This window comes from Marmota flaviventris, chromosome 8 (genome assembly GCF_047511675.1).
Source record: "Marmota flaviventris isolate mMarFla1 chromosome 8, mMarFla1.hap1, whole genome shotgun sequence".
Taxonomy (NCBI): Eukaryota; Metazoa; Chordata; class Mammalia; order Rodentia; family Sciuridae; genus Marmota; species Marmota flaviventris.
In genome coordinates, this window is record NC_092505.1 from 45,132,271 (window position 1) to 45,151,375 (window position 19,105).

A 19,105-nucleotide genomic window follows, 5' to 3' on the forward strand; every position below is an offset into this window, starting at 1 on the left:
ATCTAATGGATGATTCATAATGGTTTAATTCTGATCTGAAATGTGCAGGCAGGCAGTCATTACTATGTATACACACAGCTGAAAGCACCATCACTTAAGCTCAGCTTTTCAATTTTCTCCTGGATAGGTCTGGCACATGGGGTAGACAAATGCTGTAAGTAACAGGAGCATTGTCCTTCCTGCTGTGTGGTGTGAGATCTCAGATCCCATACTCTTTAAGAAAATCTGTAGCACTAATTTTTTTGAAAAATGTACTAATGCTGATATGAAGTCAAAGAACCCTAGAATTGGAAGATACCTATTGTGTTAGTTTATTTAATGCCACTTGATATGTTTTGTTTTGTTTTCCTGCAACAAACACTTATTGAGTGCATAGTCTGTCTGAGAACTATTCCAAAGACAGGGAATGGGGTGGTGTATTGAACAGACTGGTGAGAGATAAACAGAATCAAAGCAGCAGCTAAGTGCTATGAAGTGATAATACATAGTGTTAAGGACTCTGAGCAACAGACAGGGTAGAGTGTGGCTCAAAAGATGAGACTCGTAAATAAGGTAGTGATAGAAGGCTGAAGATGGTGATGAAATATGGGTTTTATCTACAGGAATAAGTCCTACAGGTCAGATGAATCTCTGGAGGATTCCTAAATGATCATCCATTCATTGACTTACTGGAGATCCTTCTATGTGGCAGGCATTGTTCTGTGAACTGGGGATGAAGTTGTGAAGGAGAAAAGGAACGTTGTGCCATTGAGGCTTTTGTTCAGACTTCAATCCGTGTCAAGAGATCTATGAACTGAAGTTCCTTCTTTTAAAGGCAAAAAACATAGGCCCAGAGGGGTGCACTGTGCATGGCCTCACAGCTGGTGGCTGGCCTTGGCAAGACCAGAGTAGAGCCTTTGGCATCTGGTTCCTCTCTCTTTGTCACTGAACCAGGCAGGGTCTCCATAAACATCTATTTCAGCAATGTTAGTTTCAAATAGTGTTGGGTAGCACTGTGATCCAAAGAGAGGTCTTTCTCCCATCAAGGCCTCCCGTCCACTCTACACTTAAGATGACCTGACTGAGGGCTGTCAGGATGGGGTTTCATAGGCACAGGAAAGATCATAGTTTTTAAAAAAAAAAGCGAGGGGGGACCTGCCAAGTGCATCTGCCACAAAATGCCACAAACTACACATTCTGTGACTTCCCTGTATATACTCTAAATGGATAATATGTAATTTTCCACCACTTATTAGGTGATACAGGTACATAAACCAAGAATAATATAACAAGAAAAAAATCTGTTGAAAACAAAATGACAAAATTGAAATTTAAAAATCTATCTTTTTCCAAACTCAATAGGAGAAGGATTATGTGTACCTACGTGTGTATCTGATAATTGCTTCTTTTCAGGACTGAAAGTAATAGAAAGTAGGTTCAGTTGATTATTCACAAGGCTTGTGATTCAAGACAGTCCTCATTTCCAACAGCGAATTCTTCCCAGAGAAAGAAGCTTTATAACAATGTTTATGTCTCTTTGCCTTCTTAAAGAGTGCTTCTTACATTCCTTATCTTATGTAATTCCCACAGTCTGGGAGGTAGATAAGGAAGAAGGTCTAGTATCCCATTCTATAGATGAGAACATTGGTACTCAAGTAGTTGATGTGTTTTTTTAAGCTTTTCTGGAAAGTGACTGCCTCAGTGGAACTGGTCTGAGTGCCTATTAATAACTTCTATTTACAGGTTGCCAACAGAAAGAATAAAGAGACCTAGACCCAAGCATCATCCTATGCAGCTTGAGGGTAGGATTATCTCCTCTGAGTTCTGCCCAGAGGGCCTGCATATTTTCAGTGTGCAAGAGTCTTATTTCGATGGTAGCAAAGTCCACACGATGCAGTATACTCAGCTTTATGATTTTTTAATTAGTGATATAAATAATTATGTTAATTTTGTAATATTCTTGTTGTTAACAAAGGCCAGATATCAAAGAGAAGCTTTGGGTACTACAAGAAGAATTCAGTCAGGAGGTTGGGAAAAGACTACTGAATAAACCGTGACTTCCCAGTCCTGGGCTCAAATTTTTACCAAATTGGATGCATTGGGCAAATCCACTTCCCTGAAGTCAGTGTCCTGGTATAGAAAGTTGAAGTCTATAAAAGATGACTGAAGCAAAATTTTCAAGCCAAATCAACTATGTATTATGAAAAACTATAGATCAGCAGCATACTAAAGATTAATAACTGTATTCAGTGTTATCGCCATTATATGCACCTAGATACAAAGATGGGGGGAAACTTATTAATTGAAAAGAAAGTGTGAAGCGAAAAATTAAACACACACACACTGGTTTTTAGACTTAGAGAATATAGGCTTAAATCCTGACCATGATTATAGATATGTGACATATACCAAGGTAAAAATTCTGCCATTTTACACATACACCAGATGGATGTGGAGATTCAGGACCTGTTTGAATATACTTGGTGAACTTTGACTCTATCCAGTCAAGGTATCAGTTTTTGTTTTGGGCATATAAGGGATTACAAATTACTTTTCCAAAGAAATATACGATTTCCGGGCATAATAATGTTTACATGGAACAGCCTTTCCACAAAACTCTTAAGGAACCAAGGAGAAAGTGTCTTCAGAAAGAAGCAGCCCATTTCCTGCTACATTGCCTAGTTATCCCAGAGCATCCCATACAAAATTCCTCAGATAATCTATTTTTTTAAAGAAGAGAAAGATATAAAACAAAAGAGAATTAATTGTAAAGGAGAAAGTGGAAGAATATGCTTAGATGTGATTAGGTCATTCCACTAAATGACCAAAAAATTCCAATTAATTAAATATATTTCCTAGCCCTTAGAATTTGTAAGATGAATTACAGAAAAAATAACATTATATAGCCAAGCACTGGGAACTCACTTCAATATATGTGAATCTCATTTAATTCTTACAACACTGCAGTGTAGATGTTTCCCATCTTGGTCAGGAGATTAGAAAACCAAAGGCCAGAAAGTCAAGACTTTCAAACCCAGATCTCCTGAATTCATCACTAAGTCACTTATTGTTTACGACAGATCTTCTGCTCTAGTCTCAAGTGAATAAGTCCTAACAAGACTATACTTGGAAGATGTTGTAAAGGCATTTCTCTGACTTGACTTGGCTTGGAAGGAAAGGAATTCTATTTTTTTTTTTTTTCTGCTCCTCTCACAATAGTCTCAATGGAATTCTGTGATCTTTTAATTTGCCCCTGGCATGAAGGTTTGGTACATAATCATCAAGTCTCACCTCCCTTTATTTCTCAAGGACTATGAGACATTCAAAAAAAAAAAGTGCTTTGGAAGACCTAGCATGCCACCTGGCTTACACGTTTTTAAGTTAAAATGTCACCTCTTCAAACCTTAAGAATAGATAAACTGAATGTCCTTCATTTGAGACTTTTTTTTTCTGAATTACTGAAGCTCAGATTGCAATTCCAATCCTAGGGTTTAAGAAAACAATGGGGCAAAATTTACTTTGTGAAGAATGTGATTTGTGGGTTTTGACAAAATTAAATAAAATGGCCTAATGGTTCTAATCTTTTTGTGCTTTCCTTTGTCCCCCACCCCTTATGATTTTAGGGTATATGTCTTATTTTTCAAGCTAGTTTATGTATTCATTTAATCATGCAAATTTTTTTCTAAACTCTGTTAATATTTTTACTTTCATCTTGTCTGTGTTAGTTGACACTCGAATGCTCAATGTTGAGTTCCCCTTCACTGATGCTGCCTTAACACAGATTTGTTACAATATCCTACCTGAGAAAGGAATTTAGTTTCAGTCCAGGACTATCTGTGACTTTGCTGAAAGAAGTATAGATAATAAAGGTCTTGTGATAGCCACATTAATTCCAAAGAATGTTAAAATAAGTTTGTTTCAAGCGTCAACTCAAATCCCACCTAGAAAGATTCCTAGAGTCATAAACCACCAACACACTGCCCACTGTCTCACCATTCATAAGTAATTACTCTCTTCCCTGGGTTACCGTCACATGTAACTCATCCCTCTCTAATAGCCATTTCTTATGTCCTTTGCCTGGAATCCATTCTTCATATATGTGTTTACCTCTCCCATTACATTGGCAACCTCTAAGGTCGGGAATGGTGGGTTGTCTTCTCTTCCTCCAAACCTACCAGGATCTTCAACACTTTGCTGAACTCTCCAGGTTTTCTGCAATGTTAGAATAAATGGGGAGTCAGATCTGCTCTCAGAGAAGCTTATGAAAAGTTTGTTGAAAAAGAATTTAGGCATTGGATACAAAAAGTTATGCTTGGAAAGAAAAGTACAAGTTGAAATTCTTATTTTTAATTTATTTTTTATTTTTAATTGATTTTATTTTTTTTAAATAAATGACAGCAAAATGCATTACAATTCTTATTATGCATGCAGAGTTAATTTTTCAGGTATTTCATAGCTGTCATTTTTGTGAGGAAGGGGAATCATAATGCCAAAAGAACATAAATTTTAAGTACTTGATGCTATCTAACAGATGGTTTTTTGTCTTTATTTTTTTATACAATTTTCCTATCTAGTAAGATTAGAATTTTCATCTGTAAATGAGGAATTTTGATTCTGATTAGAAAATTACAGTCATAGAGATAGGAAAACAGTAAATTTGCTACTATTTTTTTTTCAATCTATTTTGAAACACTATTAGACACAGATACCATATCAATATAGATTTTGATTAAGATATAGATATAGGTGGAGGGCATTTCCAAAGAGCAGAAAAACTTGTTTCAAGAAATGCATGCTTCACAGGAAGGCAGAGGTGTGGAGGGTGTTGTACTCCAGGCTCACTAGGAGAACCACCAAGATAAAATGATGTCTTCATCTGCAATGGAAACTCAAAATTACTGCCATCATTTGAGAGGTCTTCTTGATTTTCAGAATCAAAATATAGAATCAGTTTATATTACATAATGAAGTTAGGTAATATAATTATCTGAATTTAAGTAATTACTGTGGCATTTCAAGAGAAATTTGCTGAGTCATAGTTCTATTCTTTCTTTACAAAACCCCATTGCCATTCTGAGGGGAATACCAGCACTCGATCTGCACCTCCCAGGTTTTTTCATATCATGGTTCCTGTGGAAAATGATGGTATTCATTCAGCACACAGGAGTAAATGAATGAAGCTTCTCCTGATCAAACGTGACCACACAGGGGTTCTGGAAACCTCTGGCCCCTCCTAACCCTTCCAGATATGGTACCCCTGGAACTCACTTGAACCATACTGTGTCTTAGCTTGCCAGATGAGAATCTTTGAACTGGAGAATTGTTTTTTATGGTTACTCAGAATAATTATATTGTATGTAAACTACTCATCCAGAGTTTATTACTTTATCATTTAACCAAAATGTAGGGAGCATCAGTTTTATGCAAGCACACTGTTGTAGATGCTGGGGATCCCATGATGAGTTTTATGTCTTATACTATAGGCATCTGGGAGATAAACTCGAGATCTTGACATGCCTTCTGTCTTTACTTTGTATGTAACTTGCAAGTGGTAAGCCAGAGTGCCTTCTATTTGCAATGTGGAGTTATGTCTACTGAAATATAGAACAGATATAGTGTGATCTAACAGAAGTGTTCTATACTGGACAGGGAATTAGGAGGCATGTATTCTAACCCTCAATCTACACCAGTTGTATTTGCTATCTTTGTCTCATTTTCTTGAGTCTGGAATTAAAACTCATGGTTTTCAAACTGTGCAATGCAAATCCTCCAGGCTGCACCCTTTCACACTCTCCAGCCCAAAATGAGTTTGACTTCCTTTAGATGCGCTTCCTTGACGGACTGTTTCTTTAAGCAAAAGCTTCAGAGGGAGTCATGAGGAGAGTTATAAACTCCTAGACTAGATCAATCTTAAAGAACACTTTTTAAGATCTAATATTTTCTAACTCTCCCTCTTTTTCTCTTTTTCTTTTTATCCAAAGACCAAAACTATATCTAAAACATCAGATGTTACCCCTTGTTATTCCAAGATCCTATTTCCCAATACTACTTTTTTACCTTAAAAAAAAAAAAAAAAACCCTGAATATAGGATCACCTTTTAGTTTTATGAAATAAGAATTTAGCATATCTAAATGACAACAATTACTTCAGAGTCTTCTGAATTTCAGATACTATGTTTCCTCATTGAAAATACTCAACACTGGTCACATATATACTTCTGTAATATATTAATTATAGTAATAGTCCTATCTTCTTTATTATCTCACTAGTAGTTTATGTTTATGTTGCCTATATGCTTCATTTATATTCATATGATTCTTCCAGTTCTTCTGCCTGTGAATTAGGAAAGTTATTTATACAACATCCAAGGATAGAAAAGCTACAACCAGATTGTATCTCTAATTTAAAAACAGTTGCATTTGCGAGTTTTGTGTTCAAGGTTTGTTTGTGATCTTCTTTTTATTTTTTCCTTAAATTTTTGGTTTTTTTTTCCTCTCAAATGCATTGCCATCATTTCAGAAAAGTTGTGCCTTTTAACAACTAATTTCTTGCTTCTTCTCTGCTACTCTTAAATCATTTCACTTTAACCATACCTTCACTGGAATAACTGCCTAAAACATTTTATGTAAAAAAAAAAAAAAAAAATTTAAACAGTGCCTGTTACAAAAAGAATGAAATCTAGATTCTTTATTTAGCTTAGGCAATAAGGCCTTACACAGCTGATTACCAATTCCTTACTATGTAGGCTCTGGGCAAGGCTGGTTACTGTTGTGGATGATGTGATGACATAGTATGCTGCCCAGATACTACTCTTTTTTTTTTTTTTTTTTTTTTAGGGGAGTTACCGGAGATTGAACTCAGGGCACTCAACCACTGAGCCATATCCCCAGCCCTTTTTTATATTTTATTTAGAGACAGGGTCTCACTGAGTTGCTTAGTACCTCACTTTTGCTGAGGCTGGCTTTGAACTTGTAATCCTCCTGCCTCAGCCCCTTGAACTGCTGGATTATAAGAATGTGCCACTACACCCAGCTCCAGATGCTTCTTTATGGGACTGTCATTCTCCCAGTTGCTGCTGGCAGCATTGACAGGTTTCATTCATAGCTGGGTCCCTCCATGAGAATTATCCCCAATTGAAGGGAACCACATCACCCAGCATCACACTTCCTTATTGGGAATAACCTGTATGTTCTGATTAGTAGATGCAGGGATATAAAGGCCCTACCCTCTAGCTCCATTGAATGACATTTCTTCCTGGCAATCCCAGCTGTCAGGTTCTTCCCTCTCCACCCAGGTTCTTCTGTACTTTCCCACAGATAGTGATTACAAGGACACTCCTCAATAACTTCTGTACAGAAATATCTGTTTCAGAATCTACACAACTTCAGAATATGATTTCATGGGGGAGGGAACCTGGAGGTGCCATAGGAGAAGCACCATAAAATCAGTCATAAGTGGAGAAAGTGACTTGTTTTATTTGTAATATAACAGAAGGAGAATTAGGAAAGTTTTGTTTTTGGTTTTGGTTTTTATTTTCTTTTTTTTTAAGAAGAGATGACATTTGAGCTTCATGTTTGAGGAATGAGAAGACATTCTCTAGGCAAAGGAAATGAGCTAGTCTTAGCTTATAGAAGAATTTTGTTTATTAAAAATGTGCCAAACAGCTCAGTGTGGCAGCTGGAAAGTGGAGTCCATAAGGGAAGGGCTCAATGAAGGTCACAAAGCCCTCTGCTGATTTTGAAGGTCCTTAAGCTGGAGTGTGTGCAGTTTCATCTCAACTTCCCATCTATCAAACGTGGCACCCTGTTCCACATACAAGATTGATTTGAATAGACATATGTAAGAGATATCTCCTTTCTAATTATTCTATTAAAGTTTTTCCATTTTCTTCAAAGCTGTTTTAATTAACCATTCCAACTTAGAAAAGTAATATGTGTGTGTGTGTGTGTGTGTGTGTGTGACTTTTTGTCTGTCTAGAAAACACCATGTATAAGAAGGTGTTCTTTGTGGTGCTAGAAATTCTATCATTAGCAATTTCTGAAATTATTAGTGGAAAGACATTGTCAAGGTAACATAGCCCAGGTTTCTAACAGATAACCCCCATCCCCCAACCTCTATTAAAGAATTATGTAGTTGTTTCTAGTACATCTCTGATAATGGAAACGTTTACTGTTTTCCTGTGATGTTAATAGTAATAAATAACAGCAATAAAATTGCAGAGTTGGAATTGATCATCATTTTACCATTGAGAAAACTAAGCTCAAGAGAAAAGAATTTTATACCCAAGAGATCATACCAATGTATGTGGACAAAGTCAGGACAATTCATGTTTTTCATCTACCAGCTCTCTTCCTTTGTGGGTACCTCATGAATTTGTCAGACCCCTCTCTGAATTATTGGAAGTCAGGGTACCACTGACGTATTGGAATTATTGGACACTAGGATACCACTCCCCCCATACAGCTCATGAGCTCCATGACTCAGATCCAGCTGATCGGTTCTCCAGGTGTGTTTCCTCACCTGTGAGATGGCAGCCTGGACTGTAGGAACTCTTGTGTTTCCCTTCCTGACACCACGAGAGATTCTACCTTTTCTCTCAGAAAAGTTGCCTAAGGGTACTTACTAGTGGGTAGCTGGAGACTGAAAAAGAGACACAGAGTAGAGGAAGGTTGGTAATGAAGGTTAGTGTATAATCATTCACTGGCCCCATTATTTACTAGCCCAATCTGTGTGATTACTGTTTTCCTAGAACTTTCATTTTCTGATATGGGGGAACTTTTGTGATAGGCAGATTTTAGGCATATTTTGCACTTATTTTCCTATGTAGCATAAATGTTCAGATTACCTGTGCTTTGAGCAGAGCTTCTATAGGCCATAAAGTTTTTCCTTAGAAACCATTAAGCCTTATATATTGCCACTGGTTTTGAGTAAATGAGCGGAATCTTGCAGCCAAGCCTCAATGTAAACAAAAACATATTCTGATCAAGCATTTTCTGGTTTGTTCAACTCCATTATAGAGCTAGATTAAAAAAAAAAAAAAAACCACAGAGAAGCAAAACAAACACAAGCCCTGGGAAGACAATTTCTAGCCACATTAGCTCAGATCTCCAGTATAGAAAAGAAACAGAACCCTCCTTCTCCAGACCATCATCAGCTCCAGACTCTCATCCTATGCTCTTCTGCTATTTTAATTTCACCACTTCAAAATGGGGAAAAAAAATAGGTTAATAGTTTCCATGAGTTTAGACTGTGGCCAGAGGCGTACCAAGCAATTTCAGAAGCTCGGGCAACCGCAGCTCTGACGGGAGGATGATGATGGATTTACCAATTCATCTTGGGATAGATCCCAGAGCTGGGAGAGTGGGGGCAGCACTGTGCTGCCAGGGTGGAGTGAAACTATATTCCTCCATTCATTCATTTCTGCACGTGTTCATCCTAACTTATCTTAATTCCAGGCAGTGATACTCTGTGTGCAATATGGGACAGATAAATATTTTTAAGACATAGTCCCTTTCCTTTCATGAAATTGCAGTCTAATAGAAGATGTAGACATGTGCAAAACTGTGTTTTAAAAGTTCACACAGTAAGTATGGAAGCAAAATGGATAGAGTATTCAGGAAAGGAAGAGAAAGAAGCAGTTCATTCCAAGTAGGGCCTTCGAGGAAGCCCTCTGACCTGTAGGTATCAGGACACTAATGACCTTCATACAGTCATGTCTTGCCTCACAGTCATTTAAAGATTCTTATGGTAAGAGGGCAGTTCCTCAATTTCCACATCCCATCCGGTTCTGCATGTTTCTAATGGCATCCACACCCTATGTGTATTCCAGATTCCATTGATTCAGTCCAGATAGTTCCATTGGTATAAAAAAATATTACACGTGAAACGACTATTTGGTGAAAGCATAGGATTCTGGGGGGAAGGTGGAAAGTTAACAGTTGATCTTCTGAGTGCTGACTCACAAAATGGGATGTTTTAAAGGTGGTGTGTATTTTTAAACCTCAGCATATTTTTAAAGCCAGATTAATTGAATTTGTTAATTCTCACCCACTACTTTCAACATTTCTATCTTGAGTTCATGAACCTTAAACTTGGAGATGGTGTTTGAATTAAAGTCTTAAGTGACTGGAAGCCTCATTGCTCTGATTTGGGTTTTGTAGCCAGTGTGACTGTCTCATTCATCAGACAGACCACTCTCTAAAAAGTAAGGAGCCTTGATATACCCCTTGCAAGTCTTTGATAATGAACCACATTTTAGAAGTAACAGTAAAGCATTTTGCAGGTGGAGTGCCTGTGTATTATGGTTCCATGATCTAGCTACAACCATGGGCCACCTCTAGCCCACCACCTGTTTTTGTAAATAAAGTTTTACTGGAACATAACCATGCTCACTTGTTTAGGTGCTGTCTCTAGTTGCTTTTGAGCTATAAAATTCTGTTGTTATGACAAAACCAGAAATATTTAGTTCACAAAAAAGTTTGCTATCACCCTTGCTGTAGTGGATTCAGAAATAAGGTAGGATTCAGAAAGCCTGTGGGCTAAATGTGGATCTGCTACCCACTACCTGGATGACCTTAGAAAAGTCACTGATCCATCATTGTGTTTTCTTCTCTCTGTAATAGAGATGCACTTTGCCTTTCTCCAAATATAATGATAGGCAAGTGAGCCAGTACGTTTTAAAAACACTCATATAGAGCTCTCTCGGCCCCACACTAACATCAGTATCTTTGCCTCCTCAGAATACACTGGAGCAGTGCAACGTGTGTTCCAAGCCCATCATGGAGAGGATTCTCCGTGCCACCGGGAAGGCCTATCATCCTCACTGCTTCACCTGTGTGATGTGCCACCGCAGCTTGGATGGCATCCCATTCACCGTGGATGCTGGCGGACTCATTCACTGCATTGAGGACTTCCACAAGTAAGCACCTCATTCCCCCCCTCAACCTCCAGACCTCTGTTCCTACTTCCCGCCATCTGGGCTGTACATTCTTCTCTCTCAGAGCTGTAGACTTTCGGGATTTAGTGAGACCTGTAAGGAGCATATTTCCTCACCACCTCATCTAATGCAAGAATGAATATCAGGTAACCTATGTGGCCAGCCATTCAGGCCTCTGTTTCAAGGTTTCTCTGGGGCCTGTCCATGGTGTCTTTATGTGGCTCTAGTTGTGAAAAAGTAGACTCTATCACAAAGTGTACGTATTAGAAAGAGGCAAGATCCTGGCCTAAACAAGAACAAGTGGTGTGAGGTTGGGCAAATTATTTCTCTGAGATCTTCAATTTGGTCTGTAGATGAAACCTTAGAAAAGCCTCTCAACTGTGAGAGCATCTACATCCCCACCACTGTACAGATGGGAGGTTATTGTGGCCAGACACACAGGACAGGCATCCCCCTCACTAATGCAAGCCTCTTTCATACCATACCCATACCATTCCACTGCCAGCATGTTGGTGGCTTTCCCTAACCTGTTCTCCGACCAAGATCTTCTCTTCCTAGGATGTTTTCATGATGAAATTGATCAGTGCAATCTTGTGTGGCCTTTTGAGGAGGGTTAGAAAGTGGAACCTCAAGATCATGGCTGCTAAGTTATGGGCCTGGAAAAATAAGTCCCCCTTCCTCATTTGTCTCATTTGTAGGTCCCTCTTTCCTCTACGATAGCTGGGGTTTCTGAGAAAATCATACCATTTTGTATTTTACTGACATTTATTTGGCCAGTTTGTTAGGGGGTTAATTGACTGATCACATGCATTCCATGTCTTTGAGGTCCTTATGAAAGCTATTGCTGCCTTTTGCTGATGGAAGATACGGACTTTTTTCATTCTTGGCTCTGAAGATCCGGGCACGGCATTGCGGAGGGCTGGTGAGGCTGTCCGAGAGACAGGCTCGCACTGCCTACCGCTGGGTGTCTTGTTTTATGGCCTTCAAATATTCAGTCTTGTGGGTTCATTTTCACCACTGTTGATTGTCAACAGCCAGGAGGTACTTTCCACAAGCAGTTTGGGGACCTTTGCCTCATATTTTAAAAATGAGTTTCCTGACTACTTTCCAAGTAGCAGAGAAAGTGAAAACCTCACCAAAAGATATAAGGCTGAATGAATTTAAAAAAAAAAAAAAAAAATGAAGAACCCAGAGGCAGAAATTCTCAACCTGAATTAGACAAGGAAGGGCTTGCTTTTAAAGGGCAGTCACAGCATTAATTGTACTTCACGTTATTGATATTTTTAGCTCGTAATTACACATGGAAAAAAAAAAAACCTGCATCTATTTAAGGGAAGTGAAAAGATACCAATGGGGAGTGTATTTCTGTCACTGTTTCGTTCCTTTCTTAGACTTACCCTAATCCAAGAAAGACTGATAGATATAATCAGAGCACACATGTTTCTGTTGCTGGAAAAGACTGATGTATTACACCCCTCAATTAAAACAGGAAATCAATTCTGACAAATGTAAGTTTATATCTATGCCATTTATCTTTCATTTCCAGTGGTGGGGAGCATAATTAGAGACTTGCGACTGGTGGCGTAAGTGGGTGGGTCTGAAAGCTTCAGAAAAGCAGACTTGATCAGCTAAAGAAAAACTGAAACCCCAGCTATCCCCCCTCCGCACGAGTTCAGTGTATTAAAATATAAATTCTTTCTTTAAATAGTATTGTCTGAATAATTGCAGGTTTGTATGGGGGGAGTGGAGTCTTTTTGATATTTTCCCCATTTACAAGAGGAAAAACAAGAGAACATTTTCCAAAACACTTTCTTCTGAGCCTTGAAAGTACTAGAGCACAAACAGCTAGAAGCGCCAGCACCAGGTGGGCACTGCGAGGCCAAGGAGAGGTGGACCAGGGACATAGCTGCTTTCTTCAGAGAGATTTGGGTGGGGGGAGGGAGGTATTTTTGATCCATCTAATGGATCTCCCTTTGTGGACTTTTAGAAAACATTTCAATTCAGTTCAACTTGTACTTGCAGAGAACCCTCTGTGTGCCAAGTACTGTGCTAAGGGCTGAAGGAAAGAGTTACGAGGGAGAAATTGCACAGACATACGCAGAGAGAAGTCCCTGTGGGCCAGAAGCTTGCCAAGAGGAGGGCAGAGTGTGCAGACATAACAGTACTGCAGGGCAGAAAGGCAGCGCCGTGAGACAAACACAGGGAGACAGAAGACAGGGAGTGGCTCTGAGACCAGCAGGCTTCAGGGAAGCAGAATTTGAAGAGTGAATTCAGCAGGAAGCAAGGAAATTCCTGACAGGGAATGCAGGGGATGTCTACTGGCAAGGCCTCAAAAGTGGTATCTCAGAAGCTTGTCATTCAAAGTGCAGAATCTTGAGGCCTTGCTAATGGGCACTCTCTATATAACCATCTCTGGTCAAAGTTGGCTTATGTCCCCATCCCTTTGGGCATGGACTCTTTTACAGGTGTCAATTCAGATGACAACTGTGAACTCAGTTCCCTGGCAGACCAACTTAACTCACACCAACACACACACACACACACACACATACACACATACACACACACACTCTTTCCCATTTCACCTACATGGCCATCCTTACAGCCCAAATCCAATTACCATTAATTCTAAGAAGAGTTCTCTGATCTCACCCCTCCTATCCCCACATTAGAATTCATACCTTCCTCTCTGTATTTGGACAAGTTTCCAAAGTCTGCACGAGATAGTACCTACCACTGCCTGATTTGTAGTGAAATATATATATCAAGTTTTACAGCACCCACCTTAAATTATTTTTGAAATGAGTTAGATTACACACACACACACACACACACACACTGTTATGGTTTGGATGTGAGGTATCCCCCAGAAGGTCACATGTGAGACAATGCAAGAAAGTTTGAAGAAGAAATGATTGGGTTATAGCCCTGAATTGGTAGGATGGGGCTGGAAGAGATGGGAATTGGGGCATGGCTTTGCGTATATATTTGTATCTGGAGAGTGGACTTTGTCTCTCTGCTTATCGATCACCATGATATGAGCTGCTTCCGTCTGCCACAAACTCCATCGTGATGTTCAGCCTCACCTTGAGCCCTGAGGAATGGAGCCAGCCTTCTGTGGACTAAGACCTCTGAACCATAAGCTCTCAAATAAACTCTTCCTCTACTACTGTCGTTCTGGTCAGATCCTTTTAGGCACAGCAGAGAAAAAACTAAGACACACACACATACATATACATACATATACACCCATATTAATAGAACAAATATAGGAATATATAGGATTTCCTCTCAGGGTGCTAAGATCCCCCCTCCTTTTTTATTTCTATATTTCCAGCATCAGTGCAGTGAGGAAACCCAGAAAACAGACTCAAGTGCATTGAGGCTTTGTTCCACTCTCTTTGCTCTCTTAGTAGGGATATCACACTGACGCATTTGTTTGTTTAATCAGCATCCACTTGTTGATAGCCAGAAATATGTTGAATATGAGAAATGATCATTGCTGTCTTGACTGTAGAGTAGAAATGATAAAAGGACTATCTCATAATGTTACTGTCAATAGAAAGTAATATTAAGTAGATGAAGTACGTAACAGAACTTGCCATGTGATGAGCACTCCATGAATGGCAGCTACAATCATCAAAAGGGTTCTCATCAAGTTTATTTTTATTATTTTGGTTATTGTTCACTCAGTGAACTTAGCCTTGAGAGACACCACCAGGAATTTTGAGCTCTTCTAAAATTGCTGGCCCAGGAACTTTGTGGAGTATCTCCTCTCTCTTCACTTTGTTATTGCCCATCATGGAAATGAGGCCAAATGGTAGAAAAGAATCATTACTGAGCACAACAAAGAGTACAGTTTATGTCTTTTCAAAGAAAATTGTACATAAAAGCCAAAACAACATCTTTCTTATAGAGAAATATGGCCGATACTTCATTAAATAGTGTTCAGATTTCATCTTTCTGGACCAGTCTTGGTAGTCAGAGACAGAGCAAAGTCACATCCTTTGGAACTCACAGATTAGTGATGACCCTCAAAGAGGTGTACATAATTACTACAAAAATAAGATAAATTGGATTAAAAAAATGTATCCTGGAAGAGTAAGTAATTCTGCTTATGAAGTTGGGGGACGCTAATAGATAAAATAATAAGCAAAACACATTTCTGCACTTACAGAGTTTATAATCCCAATGGGTTTGGGGAAAAGAAATTCTGCAGTGGATATCAGAAGTCTGCTTTTTTCACTACTGATGACCCAGATTCAAAAATAATCAGGTAGTCCAAAGCAATTTTTTGCCACGGTATAAGCTTCTTACATAAAATACCAATTATAATAACTCTGATTACTACTGCAGTTCTACCATGATCCTTTTAATTTTTCTTTCATAGCAATCAATTGATCTCCTGCTTAATTCATATTTATTTAGATTGCAGCCATACAGATGCCTTTTGGGTGCTGCCAGGAAAATTAATATGTACATATAGAGTATAATGTATGTAAAAATGCCTTGACAACCATAAAGTGCTCTGCAAAGTATTAGATTACTATCATTATTTCCTTTTAAGTCTCATTACAAACAGATAAATTTTAACATCATTAATCTTGAAACGATTACCATGAAAAAATCAAGTTGCCCAGTTTCTATTTCTTTTTAAAAAATCTCTTCAGTTCTTATACAGGTCCATTTCAAATCATATCTCATTTCACACCTTATAAATGCCACCCCAAATTTCCAGAAATACAGATGGGAGAGTGACCTATATTTGCAGCCTATAATCTGTTATGAGGGGGAAAAAGTGTTAGGGACAATAGGTCATATTAAGAAATTAAGAAATATTGAAATTATTTCACCAAAAGTCTCAAAAATGTATGCAAATGTATATGTATGTATATGTTTATTAAATATATATGTATGTATATATATATGTGTGTGTGTGTGTGTGTGTGTGTGTGTGTTTATATATGCATAGCCTTTAATTGTGCTAAAATCCTTTAAGTGCAATGAACTGACAGCTCTTCAACTTTTCTAACAAAATTTTCACAAAACCAGAATGTAGAGAATGCAGATTTGGTCATTTTATGTTTGATGCAATGTGTATTTCAATTCACTAGCCTCTGCTATTTTGAAGGGCTATCTATAAGGTTTCTTGTGTTGGTTCTTGGAATTTAAGACTCATTTCCAAGAAAGAGGTTCTAATGATTGGAAAGGAGGCAAAGATACCAATTTCAGAATATTTGTCCAGGGCTTAATGAATACATTAAAAAATATCTAGAAGCCAAAGTCAAAGCCAAGATTGGGCCTGTTGGGACCTGTTTCCCTCTGTTTATCCTAGGGCATATGTCAGGAGTCTGCATGCAGTTGTATTACATGCCACATGCTTTGTGGAAAAGTGATGCCCTTCTTGCAAAGTAATCCCACACTCACTCTTCTACCTCATCAAATATCACAGTATGTACCATCCAGTGGGACCTCAACAGTCTAACTTTCTCATTTTACAGTGGAGAAAGCAGACCCAGAGAAGTATAGTGACTCGCTGTGGTCACACAGGAAATGCAGAGCAGGCATCCCAAATCCAGACTTTCATCATTTCTTTTTCCTTCTGTGTCTCACTTTTGATCAGGATCTACACTTAGTATCTAATCAGAATGATCTCTCCATTTTCAGGAAATTTGCCCCTCGATGTTCTGTGTGCAAGGAGCCTATCATGCCAGCCCCTGGCCAGGAGGAGACTGTCCGTATTGTGGCTCTGGATCGTGACTTCCACGTGCACTGCTACCGCTGTGAGGTCTGTGGTGGGTGCCGCACACCCTGCAGTGGTGTGACAGGCTTTAAAAGGCCTATCGGAGCTGAGTGTTCATAAATGTAGCAATTATTAAATCTGGAAATACTTTGATGCCTGTATTATCAGACTTGGGTTTTAGATCTGATACTGGCATATAATACAAATGACATTGGCTAAGTCACCTTACCACTTTCAGTCCCAATTTTTCCACTTGTCCAAGGGCTCAAGTTCATAACTACCGCAGATATGACTGTGAGACTGAAATACAAAACTGTATATTAAAGGACATTGTAAATTGTTAATTATTTAATTAGTGAGAAGTGGAGTCATTATATGACTATTCAACGTTGACTCTGATGGCTTTGGTTAACTACTTCTATAGGGTAGAGATGCCATTGTTACCCATTGAAAAGGATAAGAAGTCATTTATTTCAGAAGGGTTGGAGCTTCTTGTTCGAGGTCATGGAGATTCATTTATTTATCAGCAAGCATTGACTAGGCACTTAAAAACAAGAGGTCAGACAACTGCTAAAGATGACAGGTAGTGTGGTAACACATAAAGCTAACCTGCAATCCAGGCTGAAGTAACAAGAGAATCTTCTCAGAGGAAGTAGGTTGAGGCCTAAGGGTCAGGTAGCTATTAATACAGCAAAATGCAGCAAGTCCTATAATTTGAATATTGAAAGGCTACCACATTCAGATAGCAATTTTAAAACATTTTCTTATCTTAGTTCTACCTGGATCCACTTCTTTGCCACAGTTTTTTTTTTTTTTTTTTTTTTTTTTTTTTTATACTAGTAGCTCTGCAGAGCTTGGCACTTAGTCCCTTCTTCTATCTGGGATAGATAATAATGGGCTTCCTTATTCCCACATCCACATGAGATTGGTTATCTAGTCTGGCTACGAGATCTCCCCAGGACACCAGCTGGCAGGGCTCTGAGGACCACCCTGGCTCTCAGGGACTGCATTCATTCCACTCACTGCCCTGGCAGAAACTGACCATCTGTTTTATGCAGTGTGCTTTGTTTTGCCCTTGAGCCCAAGTTTCATGCCTCTCTCCATCCTTAACATGAGAAGAGATAATAAAAAGCTAACAGCTTTCAAACAAGGTTTTATGACTGGGGAAGTAAAGAGAACAACAACAGCCATCCATTATCTTTAAATGGCCTGAATTATGACTGCTAAGAACTGATACTTTAGAATTACTTTACAGATGGAGAAACTGAGGCTCAGAGAAGAGCTTCCCGACATTCCTCACATTCTTGATGTACACACCAGTAGGCTTTGCCTTTTAGATGTTCTTGACTTTTGCACTAAGAGTTGCATCAAATGTACCTTCCTCCTCAGAATAAATGGCAGCTGTACAAATTAGGTTTGCTTTAAAATGCAAAGAAATTTTTAGAAACAAAACCATAAAACAGAAAGAACACTGAATTAGAAGAGAGCCAGCCATTGTCCTAGTCCTGCCAGGAACTCTGTGTCACACTGGACAGACCACTTCCCTCTGCTCCTCCCATTTCCCATGTGCAAAGCGCAGAGGCTGCACTGGCTGCTCTGCCAGTCTCCATTGGCTTTAAGATTCCAGGCACACAGGGTGCTTTAAGGTGTCCAGATGATTATAGACCATAGCTCATTAAAGGCTTCAAACCATGCCACCCATGAAAAATCCTTCTTTTTACTGTGATAAAGAGGCTCTGTTTCCTTTACCCAGTTTCCTAAAAGCCTGTAGAATGGCAGTATGTCCATCCACTTGTTCTTTTTGGTAAAGCCCCACTTCCTGTGGAACATAACTGTGGCTGCTGTTGTGTTCTGGGCCATGCCCTCTTTAAACTTGAATTTCATTATTCATCTCTTGTAGACATGAGCCCCATTAGCCTCCTTGCCACTGTGGTGGACAGCAGAGGCAAGGTGTGCAGCCGCTGTGTCTTCTCCTTAAGTTTGCAAGGGCACACACCACTATGTGAACTTTTCTAAATTTACTTTCCAAAGAAATTTCCATATCCTCCAGAGTCAAGGGCTAGCATTTAACTGCTACATAACACTTTCTAAAGTAAACTCTCAGAGGGGCTGTCAACAATAACATAATAGTTTGTAGCTCTTTAATTTTTTTCAAAATACATACACAACCATTATTCACTTTGACCCTCTTGGCACCTTGGTAATGTAGAAAATGCAGGAATTATTTTCAGAGTGGAGTGGGCCTATGTGCAGGGAGCAGGCAGTGATAGAACTGTATCCCAGTCTGACATTCATCCTTCTACACCCTGTTCTCTGCTTTAGAAAGGACAACAAACTATTGCTCCAATATTTTATTTTCTTACTACAATTGAATATAATTGAACTGTCGGTGGCTCTTCTGCTTGGCAGGAATCTCTCGCTTAGCTTTTGCTCAGAATTAGCCAAA

At 38.9% G+C, this 19,105-nt stretch overlaps 2 protein-coding genes across 10 annotated transcripts in view; both read left to right on the forward strand.

The window, feature by feature from the left end:
- Lpp (LIM domain containing preferred translocation partner in lipoma) overlaps positions 1-19,105 on the forward strand; it is a 655,361-nt gene that overhangs the window by 622,239 nt on the left and 14,017 nt on the right. For all 9 annotated transcript variants that reach the window (XM_071615170.1, XM_071615174.1, XM_071615175.1 and 6 more), the window contains 2 exons: positions 10,720-10,898; positions 16,584-16,704. In XM_071615170.1, coding sequence (XP_071471271.1) covers positions 10,720-10,898; positions 16,584-16,704 — 300 coding nt within the window. The remainder of the gene's footprint in view (positions 1-10,719; positions 10,899-16,583; positions 16,705-19,105) is intronic.
- The window catches only part of Tprg1 (tumor protein p63 regulated 1), a 597,429-nt gene that overhangs the window by 166,371 nt on the left and 411,953 nt on the right, over positions 1-19,105 (forward strand). The gene's annotated exons all lie outside the window — the stretch shown is intronic.